This window comes from Antennarius striatus, chromosome 6, assembly GCF_040054535.1.
Source record: "Antennarius striatus isolate MH-2024 chromosome 6, ASM4005453v1, whole genome shotgun sequence".
Taxonomy (NCBI): Eukaryota; Metazoa; Chordata; class Actinopteri; order Lophiiformes; family Antennariidae; genus Antennarius; species Antennarius striatus.
This window is the reverse complement of record NC_090781.1, coordinates 12,213,318-12,225,848: the sequence shown is the minus strand read 5'-3', so window position 1 is coordinate 12,225,848 and position 12,531 is coordinate 12,213,318. Positions and strand designations below refer to the sequence as shown.

At 41.5% G+C, this 12,531-nt stretch overlaps 1 protein-coding gene across 5 annotated transcripts in view; it reads right to left on the bottom strand.

The window, feature by feature from the left end:
• Positions 1 to 1,456: 1,456 nt before the first annotated feature.
• The window catches only part of mark4b (MAP/microtubule affinity-regulating kinase 4b), a 53,727-nt gene continuing 42,652 nt past the window's right edge, over positions 1,457 to 12,531 (bottom strand). For 3 of the 5 annotated variants that reach the window (XM_068317723.1, XM_068317725.1, XM_068317724.1), the window contains exons 15-17: positions 10,977 to 11,255; positions 3,434 to 3,478; positions 1,457 to 2,742 (exon numbers count right to left, since the gene is read on the bottom strand). In XM_068317723.1, coding sequence (XP_068173824.1) covers positions 2,409 to 2,742; positions 3,434 to 3,478; positions 10,977 to 11,255 — 658 coding nt within the window. In that variant the 3' untranslated portion in view covers positions 1,457 to 2,408. Of the gene's footprint in view, positions 2,743 to 3,433; positions 3,479 to 8,029; positions 8,113 to 10,976; positions 11,256 to 12,531 lie in introns of all 5 variants that reach the window. The other 2 variants (XM_068317726.1, XM_068317727.1) reach the window with 2 other exon arrangements.

The window sequence follows — 12,531 nt, the reverse complement described above, 5'->3', positions numbered from 1 at the left end:
TTATGTGGATAACAGTGACTGCTTCAAACACGCTATACAACAGAACTGCAGCCTTAAAGCATGGCCCTAGCTTTATCTACACAAGAGGTTTCAGAGTGAGGCCCAGTTGGACACACTCAAAACGTACACACACAGACACACAGACACACAGACACAGACACAGACACAGACACAGACACACACACACACACACACACACACACACACACACACAAATAGCCCTAAAGAAGAACAGCTTCACATTTTCAGACAGTGGTGGATACCTGCTGTGGCTGAACAGATCGGTTTTGTTAGATGCTGCATACTTCAGAGGAACAAGTGCTGCTTGGCTTTAAAGACTTAAAATACAAATGGAACAAAATTTTCGTTGTGGAAATGTCAGTGCTGATCTCTGATCAGTAGAGCATTTGCTAGATTGTGTCACAGCACACGCTGTGTTCTTTGAAATCATCAGAGGATTGATGACATAGGGGTCCAGTTACTTAACAGTCGTAGACGTATTACAATAAATGTGGAATCTGATTGGGCAGCAGTCAAACACACTGTAGTGCTGGGGCCCCTTTGGCTGACAGAAAAAGTCAATATCTTTGAAGGCTGAGAGACTGATAAACAAAGAACAAACAAAAAGTTGTTCAAAACCTTTTTTTGATCTGACAAAATAACACAGAGACGGTCGGTCTGGTTGGTCAGACATCAATTAAACCACATGACTTTGTGGCATCAAAGAAACTAACCAGCACCTCTACCTGGAATCCTAAGGCCATCGCTCCAGTTAGTTTGACTGTGGGATGTGATCTATGTTTTGAAGGGTAGGTAATAAAAGAAATCACAAAGGCATTCAGAAGGGGCTTTAAATGTGTGTGAACTATGTGATTTTTTTTTTTAAAGAACAAAAAAATTGATTTGAATCTTCAGTGCAGTGCAATGCAATCCTGGCAAAAAGCAAATAAAAAGGTGCTCATTTTACAAACAAGTCAGCAATATATATACTGTACATATATTGCTATATTTTTTTCCCAAACTAAATGGAACAAGGAGCTCCTTTAGTCTTCATCACTGCTTCTTCAAGTGTCGATTCTTGGCTTTATGGTTGTATTGCACTACTACATGAGGAAAGCGATGGTGTTTTGCTACCAGATGACCTACTGACTATGTATGTAAAAGCTACTCCTACATTTACACGAACCAGAATGAGCTACTGCATCCTACTTGGATGAAAACATGAATGTCTGTGTATATACTGTGTAAGTGTGTGCTTGTGTGTGTTTCCCATGTATATAAATTTTTTTCATAGCCTTTTACATTTCTGTCAGATAAGAATTTGAATGTAGTCGTCTGGGCGCTCAGTACAATACTACGATATGTGCTGGAAAGATTCATTTGTCAACAAGTGTCAGAAATCTGCCTCTAATAGTCTTGTGAAGTTTGACGGTGATTAAACCAAATCAAATCCGGATTCCAGCAGGACAGTCTTTTTTTTTTTAATCAAGTAGGAATAAATTTAACGTTGTAAGACTGAAATAAATGTTATGCAACTTTCATTTTAATGAAAGTATTTCTGTCTGGAAAGGCAGCAAAGGACAAAATAAACTGATGCACTGAGCATTTGTCTCAAGTTATTAGGGTCCTGTAGTAATAGGCAGGTTTCCTAGTGTGTAAGCACCTCAGCTGTCAGCTATCAATTTCACAGTAGAGAATCCAGTATGGACAGCAGACAGAGAGGAAACATCTGGCCAGAAATGGTTCATGCAAACATCAAATCTTAACTAAGCAGTGAAGTGGGCACCAGCAGTGGAGGGGCAGCCAGCCTCTTATCTCTGAAAGCTGGAGGTCAGACTGAACCCCGATGCCCTAAATGTGTGATGTCTGCTGCAGACAATGACATCAGATGCTAAACACGTCCCATTTTAAAATCATTTAAGAAAGAAAACAAACTTAATAAAACAAAAAATTAAAACAATGTTAAATAGCAGCTCTTTTTAGAGAGGAATGGTGACACATACGATACAACAGGAATGAGAGTTATTCATCTCCATTCTAAGTAAGACTAGACTCATCATCAAACGTTGAATTGTGAATGAACACAACTGTTTGACTCCATGAGGCTTACATAATATTGAGGCGTGATGTAAGCAGGTGACAGCTCCAGGTCAAGGGTCATCAAAAGTCTGCCGATGGCGATCTATCCGTGTCTGTACGCATGTTTGTTTGGCTGTGATTGGGGGCATCAGAAAAAGAGGGTCTTTGGTGGAGGCGAAGCTTGTTGACCACATTAGAGGAGGTGGAGTCCACTGAGGAAGAGAAGGCAGTTTGAAGGTGGAGTTTCTGTCTCCTTTACTTTCCTCCTTTCCCTTCTCTTTCATTATCTCCTCCTGTCTGTCATGAATCTGCTTCGCCTCCTATTGCCCTCAGAGCTCCAGCTCCTTGGACACTTTGGTAGCGATGTCTCTAAAGGCTAACGGTGCCCCCCACAGGCGCTTGAATCTCACGCCGCTGCTCTGGCCCAGCCCGCTGGGCAGCTGGCAGACCTCGGCCTCGAAGGCCACGCGGGCGCCGGCTGCTCCGTGGGTGCAGGACAGGAGGAAAGGCCCAGCCAGGTGGACCTGGCAGCCGCAGCCCTGCGCCGCCTCACGCAGCGCTAGCACCACCTCGGCAGGGTCGCGGGGGCTCCGTACCCTCACATCCCAGCCGCATCGGGGGGTCCGGGGCTCGGCCGCTTTCTGATGCCCAGATAGATGGCGACTGGGAGGGGAAGGGTGATGCAAGCAGATGAGAGATAAGGAAAAGGAAATGTTGGGTAAATGCAGATATAAAGTTGATGGGGGGGGGGGCAGAGGAATGAGGCAGAGGACAAGAGAAGAAAAAAAGATGAATATCATACATTATTGAATTCTGACACTTCTACTGGGTCACTGTCATTCAATTAAATCAGGTCACGGTCAAAACCACAGGGATCGTCTAACACAGAGTTTGAGCCTCTAGGGTCACATGACTGTTGGCTAACGTTAGCCTGCTAGCACTGGTTTACCTGCTGTTTTTAACCTGAGACTGGCCTGAAGCTGCTGAGGCTGAGAGGAAGCACACAACTTCAGCATACAGATAAAATGAAGCTGAACAGTCTGAATGAAATTACAGAACAGCCCCACACCATCATTATTGTTGTCAGGGGGCGCTAATATCATTCTGATTTCCACACACTGTTGTATTCAATTACAAGAAGAAAACCACCTTCTGGGCAGCAGCCAGATAAAGACCAGTAAAGAAATAAACAGCATAATTAACTGGTAAATGATGTCCTGAAAGACATTTGAGAGTTAATCATCAATTTAATGCAAAGCTTCCTGTTTATGATTTGATCATTTTTCATTAACTGATTCCGGTGTGTGTGCAGTTAGTGTCTTCTTCTACAGGTGCTATTTTGAACTGGACTCACCTTGTGACCGGAGATCTGCTGATTCTCTCAGGTTCGTCTGTGACCCTCAAGAAGAAACAAATGCATCTGTTAGGAATCAATCGGCCAAACATTTTTCTCTACAAAAACTTCCTGTTTCTCCCATACAGCAGCATGGATATGTTAGTCAATGCACATCAACCAGTCACGACACACAACACACCTATGCATCCTCAAATCACTGACACACACTCACCACACTGAAATACTAGATGGGTGTGAAACAACAAAGTAACAGTCACCGATAAGATGCATGAAGACGACAAACAGATGCAAACCCAGAGCAGAGCCGAGACTAGGGACAGAATTCACCTGTTCCAGCTGCTGTCAGCTTCTCTCCAGTCATCTATTTCTATTTTTATTGAACTCTCACAGAACCATTTCTACTTCCAACAAGGTTTTCCCTACTATTATAGGGATTATATGTGACAGCATGTGAATGTTTTGACACACAGAGCTCCTGGTTGTGATTAACCTACAGTTGTTTTATTATCTCATTTGTGGTTCATTATCAGCTCTGGCTTTTCTGAAGATAGCTAGCTAGTTAGCTAGCTAGATACTTTATTGATTCCGAGGGAAATCCAGTATAATATTTTTCTGAGGAAGGAGAACAAAGCTCCTCACTGACTCTGTGTGTCCACAAACCTAAGAAAACCCTGTTAACACCTAATATCCAGGTGTGACCACACGCGCGTGAAGATTTGTTATGCAGCTGCCTTCATTCATCTGTTCCTTTCTTGAGCCCCACAGAGACAAGTCACATCTTGTAAAGATAAAGACTTATAAGTTATTGTATTTAACATACCACATCATTTAAAGGTGTACCTTTAAAGGAACTTTGACTTCACACTCTATTACATCTCCAGGGTGCTAACTGCACCCCCTTTCTCTGCCACCATGAGTCACTGTTGCTGTTTTGTTATGTGGAAAACAAAGTCTTCTACAAACATGGCAACCTACTCTCTATTCCAGGAACTGGGGCTGATCTGGAGGAGTGAGCGGTGTGGTTCATTGATAAATTTTATTTTCCTGGAAATGAAACATACTCTTGGCTGGCTCCGACTGGAGGTGTCAGATCTACATTCTGATGTTGAGTTTCTTGTTTGGGTAAAACACATATGTCAAAGTCAAGGCCCGTGGGCGAGATCTGGCCCATGCTGAATTATTTATGGCCTGCTGGATGATTTTTAATTACTTGCAGGCCACATGACCCGCTGGTTTTCACATGCAACAAAACTGCATTCCTCACAATGCAATGGTAGCGGAAGTCACTGCAGTGCAACAAGCAGGCTTTGGTTTTATTGTTTATCAGCAGTCAGAGCAGAGGTTGAATTTAGCTACTCCCCTCCTCAAAAATGACTAAAATGAAGTGTGGACGCTGAGAGCAGGGGGTTTCAAGCCAGGTGGGAGTCAGAGTAAATGTTCATAGAGGTAAAAGGTAAGCCTGTGTGTCTTCTGCTGAGTTTGCACGTTTCATCCCCGACACAATGCCCCAGCTGTGCAGCCAAACTGCTTGGACGCTCTCTATGTTTCGTGTGTGAACAACTGTTCTCTCTGATAAAGCTGAACAAAACGTCACACAGGAGTTGTCTGACTGATAAACACCTTCACTCAATCCTGAGGATTTCCTCAGCTCAGAGACTGACCCTTAACATTCATGAACTTCTATGAAAGATGAGAAACCATCAAATATCAGGCTCAGCATCACAGAGCAGTAACGTAGTTTCAGTTCTAAATTCAGTTACATGTTATATTATGTTTCTCTTTGAAGGAAGTATTGTTTTGTCCGTGTGCCATAGATTTTTGTATTTTATTTTATTTATTTATTTCAGTTGAACGGACTCAGGGAAAATTGGAGATAAGAGCCACGAGAAAGCAACTGATTTGATTTTTTTTCATTTTACTATTTAAAAACAGTGATTGGTAAGATCATAGGGCAGCACAATAATTTAAATTTTCTTATTAATTGTTTGGCACAATAATGCATTACTATTGTGCATGTACAACATTATTATTGTTCATACAATAATGCATGCACAATAATGTATTTTCAGTTTATAACGCACGCAATTTCATTTATGCAAGTATCTTGATATTAAGGAACATATTTTGTTTTTGAAGGATATTTACTTTGTTGATGTTTGCCTGTTAAAAAGGTTCAACCTTGAAGTTACTGACAGAGCCATAAGAAAATAATGCTTTATTTATTAAATCATTAAATAATATACACTGTGTTGCACTTTGCTTCTCGAAGAAGAGCTGTTTAAGATCTCAGTTTAAGAGAGGGATAAACTGCGGGTTACACAACTAATCCTGGTTTAACAGAGCACTGATGCTGGTCCGTCAGACAGCATGACTGACTCAGACTCAGACTGCTGTGGACTCCGTTGGTTCAAAAATGGCGTGATGCGGACCACCTTTATTCATCCACCGCACTTTTTTACCCAGACATGAATCTTCACTGAATTTAAATTTCGAGGACATGTCACGTATAATTTCCTTGTGATCTTTTTGTGAATATAACTTTTTTAATATTATTAAACCACCTAGCCAAAAGTTATGATCATTTACAGCATACTGAAAACAGTTTCAATCCAACTGTATCATGAAATCTGTTTTATGTGCTGCAGTGTGTTGCAAGCATGTCTGACTAATAATCTGAGGAGAAATGTTTGCCATGAAAAACACTTTAACTCATTACCAGCAGCAGTGAAGTAATTTACATCAAAAATGGTAAAAGACTGACTCAAGACTCTCCTTTCTTTCCTTCAATTACTTCTTCCTGTATTAAACACCACCATCCCTGCCCCCACCTCCTTACTGTCTGCCCTGCATCCCACAGTCATACTTTAGGACTACAGTTTGTTAACAGTAATGAGTAAACATACGGTGTTAATTACGTGACTCAGACTAATAAAGCAGAATAGAAAGAAACTTGCATGCCACAGACACCACATTACCTTCTTCACTGAACAAAAAAAGATTGTAACCAATGCTAACATGCAAAATGTGAAGTCAGAGTGAAACCTTTCACAATAAAAAAATAAACCAACTTAAACCAGTGTCGTTCACATTCAAGTAAACCAAGACCTGTGTGTTTTTCGCTGGAAGCAGGTTGTCATGTTGTACCATCTACAACCTCTAGTGGGAGGTTCAGCCAGCAGAGACAGAAGCAGTCCAGACAGACAGACAGACAGACAGACAGACATTCAGGCACACGGATGCTGATCAGAGTTTAAGTCACAGCAATATTCTGGTTTGGGATAGAGCTTCTCTACAGGAAGAAATAATCAACTGATGGCCACAGACCCAGAAGCTCCAGTTCAGAACACACTCTTTAAATCCCTCACTCCAATTTTGTGGATTATTACAGTCAGAAACCCCAGATTTGACCTCAGGACCTGAGGTGGCAGGTGAGAAGAGACCAACCCCTACAGTTGAACACGAAAATGAGAAAACAGATATGACAACATAATGTAGACTTATCTGGACAAAGTATGAACGTATGATGCACAACCAGGAGAGATTGTAAGATATCCTCATGCGGTAATATTGTTTTTTTTTAAACCTCATATCCAATGTCTTCTGCAGTTTTTATTTTAAATCACACATCAAATAAAATCCTTACTTTTGACTGTGATTTTAGCTTACAGTAATATTATCACAAGTCTCGTGATGCTGATCGAAACTCTAGAACACAGGTGTCAAACTCATTTTCAGGGAGGGCTACATCATCATAAAGGTTATAATCAAAGGGCCAGATGTAACTTATAAATATAACTAAATATAACTCAATGTAATGTAAAATAAATGTAGAATAAATGTAACTAATCCTTAATGTTAGTTCATTCTAAATTTATTACAAACATTACAGTTGCACAGAAAAAGTTTGTTTGTTTCTCTGTTATAAACTAAATCCCTTTACTTTGTCAGGGCCACATAAAATGATGTGGTGGGCCACATTGGCCCCCGGGCCTTGAGTTTGACACATGTGGTCTAGAAAATAGCACTGAACATCGTCTTGCAGCACAATCGTCTGTCTCAACAATCCCACCTGTAGTTTAGGTACTTGGTGTTAAACGGTTCATGACCTGCGTATCCTGTCAAATAATTTAATCAAATTCAATAGATTAGCCATAAGCAGACATTTCTATCAGCCTATTTCATCGTTCAACAAGTTTACCTCAATGAAAATTCACATTAACATGATACATGTTACTATCAGACAACCAAATCAATGTACTGTGATATAACGATATCCTGTGATATACTGCTGACTAATATCAGGACAACTCAAGTATTCACAATCCTTATTAGTTTTTAGCTTAACTACTGAAGAAAATGAACTTCTCATTTCTAGTGACAGAACCGGAGCCCTGCAGGCTTAATTTACTTCAACCACTGATTATTTCCTGCCTGTAGAGTCGTGGATCCTGCCTTGGATCCATGCCTATAACTAAACTCCAACCTGCGACAGACAGTGAATGAGCAGCAGAGGGGATGAGAGGGCACTGGCAAGCAGACAGACAGTCAGGCAGACAGAAGCAGCCAGAAAAAACATGGGAAAGGAAGACTTACTAACTGTTTTTGTCCCCTGTGGGAGGGTGCAGCCCGACATGGACTTGTTTGAGCTCTGACGTTTAGTAGGGTCAAGAGTGACCCTAGGAGAAGAAAGGAAGAAGAGAAAGAGATGTAGAGGGTGAGAGGGATGGAAAAAGAAAAAATCTGCAGCAACAAGTCAAAGATTGAACAAGTCACAGATTGAAGACGACAAAAGCCAGAAGACAGTAAGAAGAATAGATAGAAAAGTACAAATTAAACTGTTTGCACTGTTCAGGAAAGAAAAGGATAGAAGACTGGTAGGTGACTGGCAAGGAAAGCAAACGCTGTTCAAAAGAATCAAACAAACCAACAGATAAAGCAACAATTAGCAGCTGAGAAGAATCGACAGTGAAAGACAGAACGTCCACCTGACCAGCAGACCTGGGTCAAATAGATTGTGATTTTGATGTACCGGCCTAGGGGTAGCTCTGGGGTTTTGTGTTAACTTGTCACAGTGTCCAATGGCTGGAGAAGGTGAGCAGTAACATCACCACAGAGTGATAAACACTGCATCCATTCCCAACCAGTAAAGCAATCACTCTCATCCCCAAATTAATAGTCACTTAGGTTAGTGTTTGTATTTACTCCCAGTGTTGCTCATTCAAACTCAACATATAGACGGCACAGTCCGTAGATGAATTAATAAGACCCTGAATAAGACTTGATACTCTCATATTTTAGTTACATAAGGGCTTCAGCTGATCAGGATGGGGGTGGAAAACTTTTCAAGAACAAACATAATTAAAAGGAAGCAACTGATAATGGTTGGAAATCCAGGTAACTGGCAGGTGTGGACAGACCTCTGGTCTCAGCAAGTACAGTATTTTCCGCACTATAAGGCGCACTGGATTATAAGGCACACTATCAATAATTTGTTTGTTCTATAATTTATTTCATATATAAGGCGCACCGGATTATAAGGCGCACACAATAAAAATAAATAAAATGTATTTGATAATTTGCGCAATCCGTCCACTAGATAGAGCCGCGCTGCTCAGGCAGTCATGATTGCATTCATGACTTCCTGACTACCTTTGAATGGCCCCTATTGTTATGTCAATAAGCCATTCTGAGCCTCATCAAGGAAACCTGATCACTTGATCACTTTGCGATCTTAGAAAGAAGTCAACACGCACATTAAAAAACCTGACATTAAAAACTGATTAAATTCATTACGAGTGCAGTCAATGCGAACAGAGCGGATTATTTCCTGATCTTAAGTTCGAAGCAGATATTTAAGCTCCGACCTTCGTCTTCGTTTATTAATTAAATATTGTTTCGATTGATCGGTAGTCCAGTCGGAGGAAAGGTGCAGCTATTTGCTGCTGTGTGTCCTAAACAATTTTTAAACTAGTTTTTAATGTCAGGCTGCTAATTTACTGGCAAATATGGCGCTGTTTTACTCCTGGAACTGACTTTAACGTCGGTGTCTCACCGCCGTGAATCTCACAGCACGTCGCTGCAGACAGAATACACAAGCCTGAATGCGCCCCTCCACGGCCCACCCAGAGCTATCAACTACATTTGTAAATCAATGCAGCACACCCGTTGGCACCTTTGTCTAGCAGTGACTCTGCTCTTGGAATTTCAGAAAAGGCTGTAAGTTCATCTTTGAGGGTCTTTCATTCACCTTTATGCCAGTTTCTCTGTGTGTTTCCACAGACTTATAGAATGGACCGTCACTAGATTCCAGATGACAGCAAAATGGCATTTTTAAGACCAATTAAGTTTAAAGTGGGTTATTTCCGACGCCAAATAGTTAGTAAATACTGAGATCAGTCAGTCAGTCAAACTTTATTAATAGAATTGTTGGAAGTTCCTTATGTTTTCCTACGTAATCACCGGTGCTCCTACAGTCTGCACTACCATCTGAGTCCACACAATAACGGATACGTATTTTAAAAACGCAACTTTTTTGTTGCGTTTACGCCTTCCGTCCACACGACAACGCAGATATCCGGAACGAAAACGCAACTTTTTAAAACACTGGCCGAGGTGGATTTTTAAAAAAAATGCTGGGTCTGCGTTGTTGTGTGGGCGGCGTATCCCCGGGACTTTTTAAAAATGCTGACGTCTTACCTGCGACGAAAACCGCTGTGACGTCATATTTATGGGCCCGTGTGTTGTGACAACAAAACACGGAGGATTCCTATTGATAAAATTCGACTCAATACTGCTACCACATGGCATGCTTATAGCCGTCTTCGAAAAAACGCACTGGTGCGTTTACGTGTGGACGGAGATTTTTTAAAAACACTGTTGTGTGGACGCGATCGTTTTCGATGCGGTTTTAAAAAGTTGCGTTTTTAAACAAATCATCGTGTGGAAGAGGCCTGAGAGCAGCTCAGTCAGAGCCGGGACTTCGGTGACGCCCCTTGACTACCGTTGTTAGGAGGCGTGGCCCTAGTGCCTTGTGAGGGGGCTCCGCTGGTGGCGGAGTGCTTTTTTTCAGCAATCATGTTTTTAACCAATATTAATATGAATATTAATCCATATATAAGACGCACCGGATTATAAGGCGCACTACGGGTTTATGAAAATTTTAGGCTTTTAGGTGCCTCTTATAATGCGGAAAATACGGTAAAACAAACAGCGGAAATTACGTGTATACACTATAAGGCCCAGGTCTGAGATGAAGCAGAGCACATTCTGGAGCCTGAAAAGACTCATCATTTGAAAAAGAAGGTAGGTTAGTATTGTTAGAGGAGGGTGGAAGGCAGGGAGATCGGCCAAATGATTTTCAAGTACAGGTTTCTAGTAAATAAGGTACACCAGTCTAAAATCTCAGCGGTCATCAAAACCCAACTGAAATGTCTGAATGAGCAAAACTATTTTACCCAGAAAAATGCCTCCAAATAAAAGTCTGTTTTTTTTCTAAACAATCAAAAACATCAGGTTCTTTTCTCCTAGCTTCTCTCCTTACCTGCGGGTCAACTTGGAGGTGAGTTTGCTAAGCAGGTTGGTCGTGGCACGTGTCCTGGCATGTGGTAGAGGGCTGGCATCATGAGATGGTGTAGGGGAAGCAGGGGGACCATGGGAGGGTGGTCTCCGGTCTCTAATTTGCCCTCCATGGAAAGTGCTCCTCACTGTGGAACCCCTGGAGAGGCGTGAGGAGGGTGTGGAGGATGAGGAGGACACTCCAGAGGCACCAGCAATGCTGTGGGTTGATGGGGAGGCGGGTGGGAGGCGGTGGGATAAAGAACTAGAGGAAGAGGAGAAGAGAAAGAGTAGTTAGTTACAAATCAAATGAATTCAGCTGCAAAAAGCAATAAACACATGAGAGACTGATTTGGAAAAGTTACACTGCCACCTACTGGTTGGTGTGGTATTCATATTACACAATCTAATTTTTTTTACAAATATGTGTACATGAGGATCCTTATGGCATTGATGAGAAACTTCCAAACATACAACAAAAAGCCAAATTACTGTCAATAAACAATGATACAGAGAGAAATAGAGAGAGACGCCCAAAACTCCTGCTTTTTTTCTGCTTCACTAGTTACGTTAAAAAGTTCACTTTATCTCAAAAACACACACACACAAGGCTGGCGGCCGGAGGCTGCTTTTCATAACGCTCCAGATGACACCAACACACAGAGCTCAAATGGGACACAACCATTAGACATGTAGAGTTGAGTTGAAGAGCAGCTGTTCAGAGAAACATCATTTAATATCGATTTGAGCGAGCTGTTGACCGCAAATGCACCACATGGATGGAGGGAGGAGCGGAGAAGAGAGACACTAAGTCTAAAACATGGCCACAGGAGAAAAGGGAGAAGGTTGAGATGCGAGAAGGAAGAGAGTAAGAACTGCCAATAAATGCTCTTTACACCCCTAAACAGAAGGCCTGACGTTATCATTATAAAGTGATCGTTTACAGTTCACACAACCTTCATGTAAATTTTGATCAATTATATATGTGATCATGTGCAATTCAGGCGAGTCTTGACTTCATCCTGCTTCAACTCACCTCTCCTTTGCTACCCTCTCCCCTCACTCTGTCATAATTCTCTGTTTTAATCAGTTATTTTCCCCTTCCATTCCCACATCCCTCCCCAACCATGAATCAATGACTAACACTGCAGGGGAAAATGCATCTTCTTTGTTATACATAATAATACTGTCGGATTGTTTTCCGAGAAGGAAATGGTAACCAAGTGAACCGAGCTGCTGTAGCTGTGACTTCCTACTTCCCTCTTACTAGTGGTAAACCAGAAATACAATTGTTTGGTATCTTAGAGGAAATGCTGGTGAAATTCACCTTTTAAAAACTTTTATACAACACATGCATACTTACAGCTGGGTATTTTATGTGTATAACCATTGTGCTTCTACTGAAGAAAATAATCTGTACACGTCTTCCGCTACTGGCCATTATAACAAAAGGGAGTGGTGAAACCCCAGCTGTCCATTAACAGCCATAATGCAGGTGCCTCTCAATGTTCACTGTTATTTTATAGGATGTTTAGTAGATC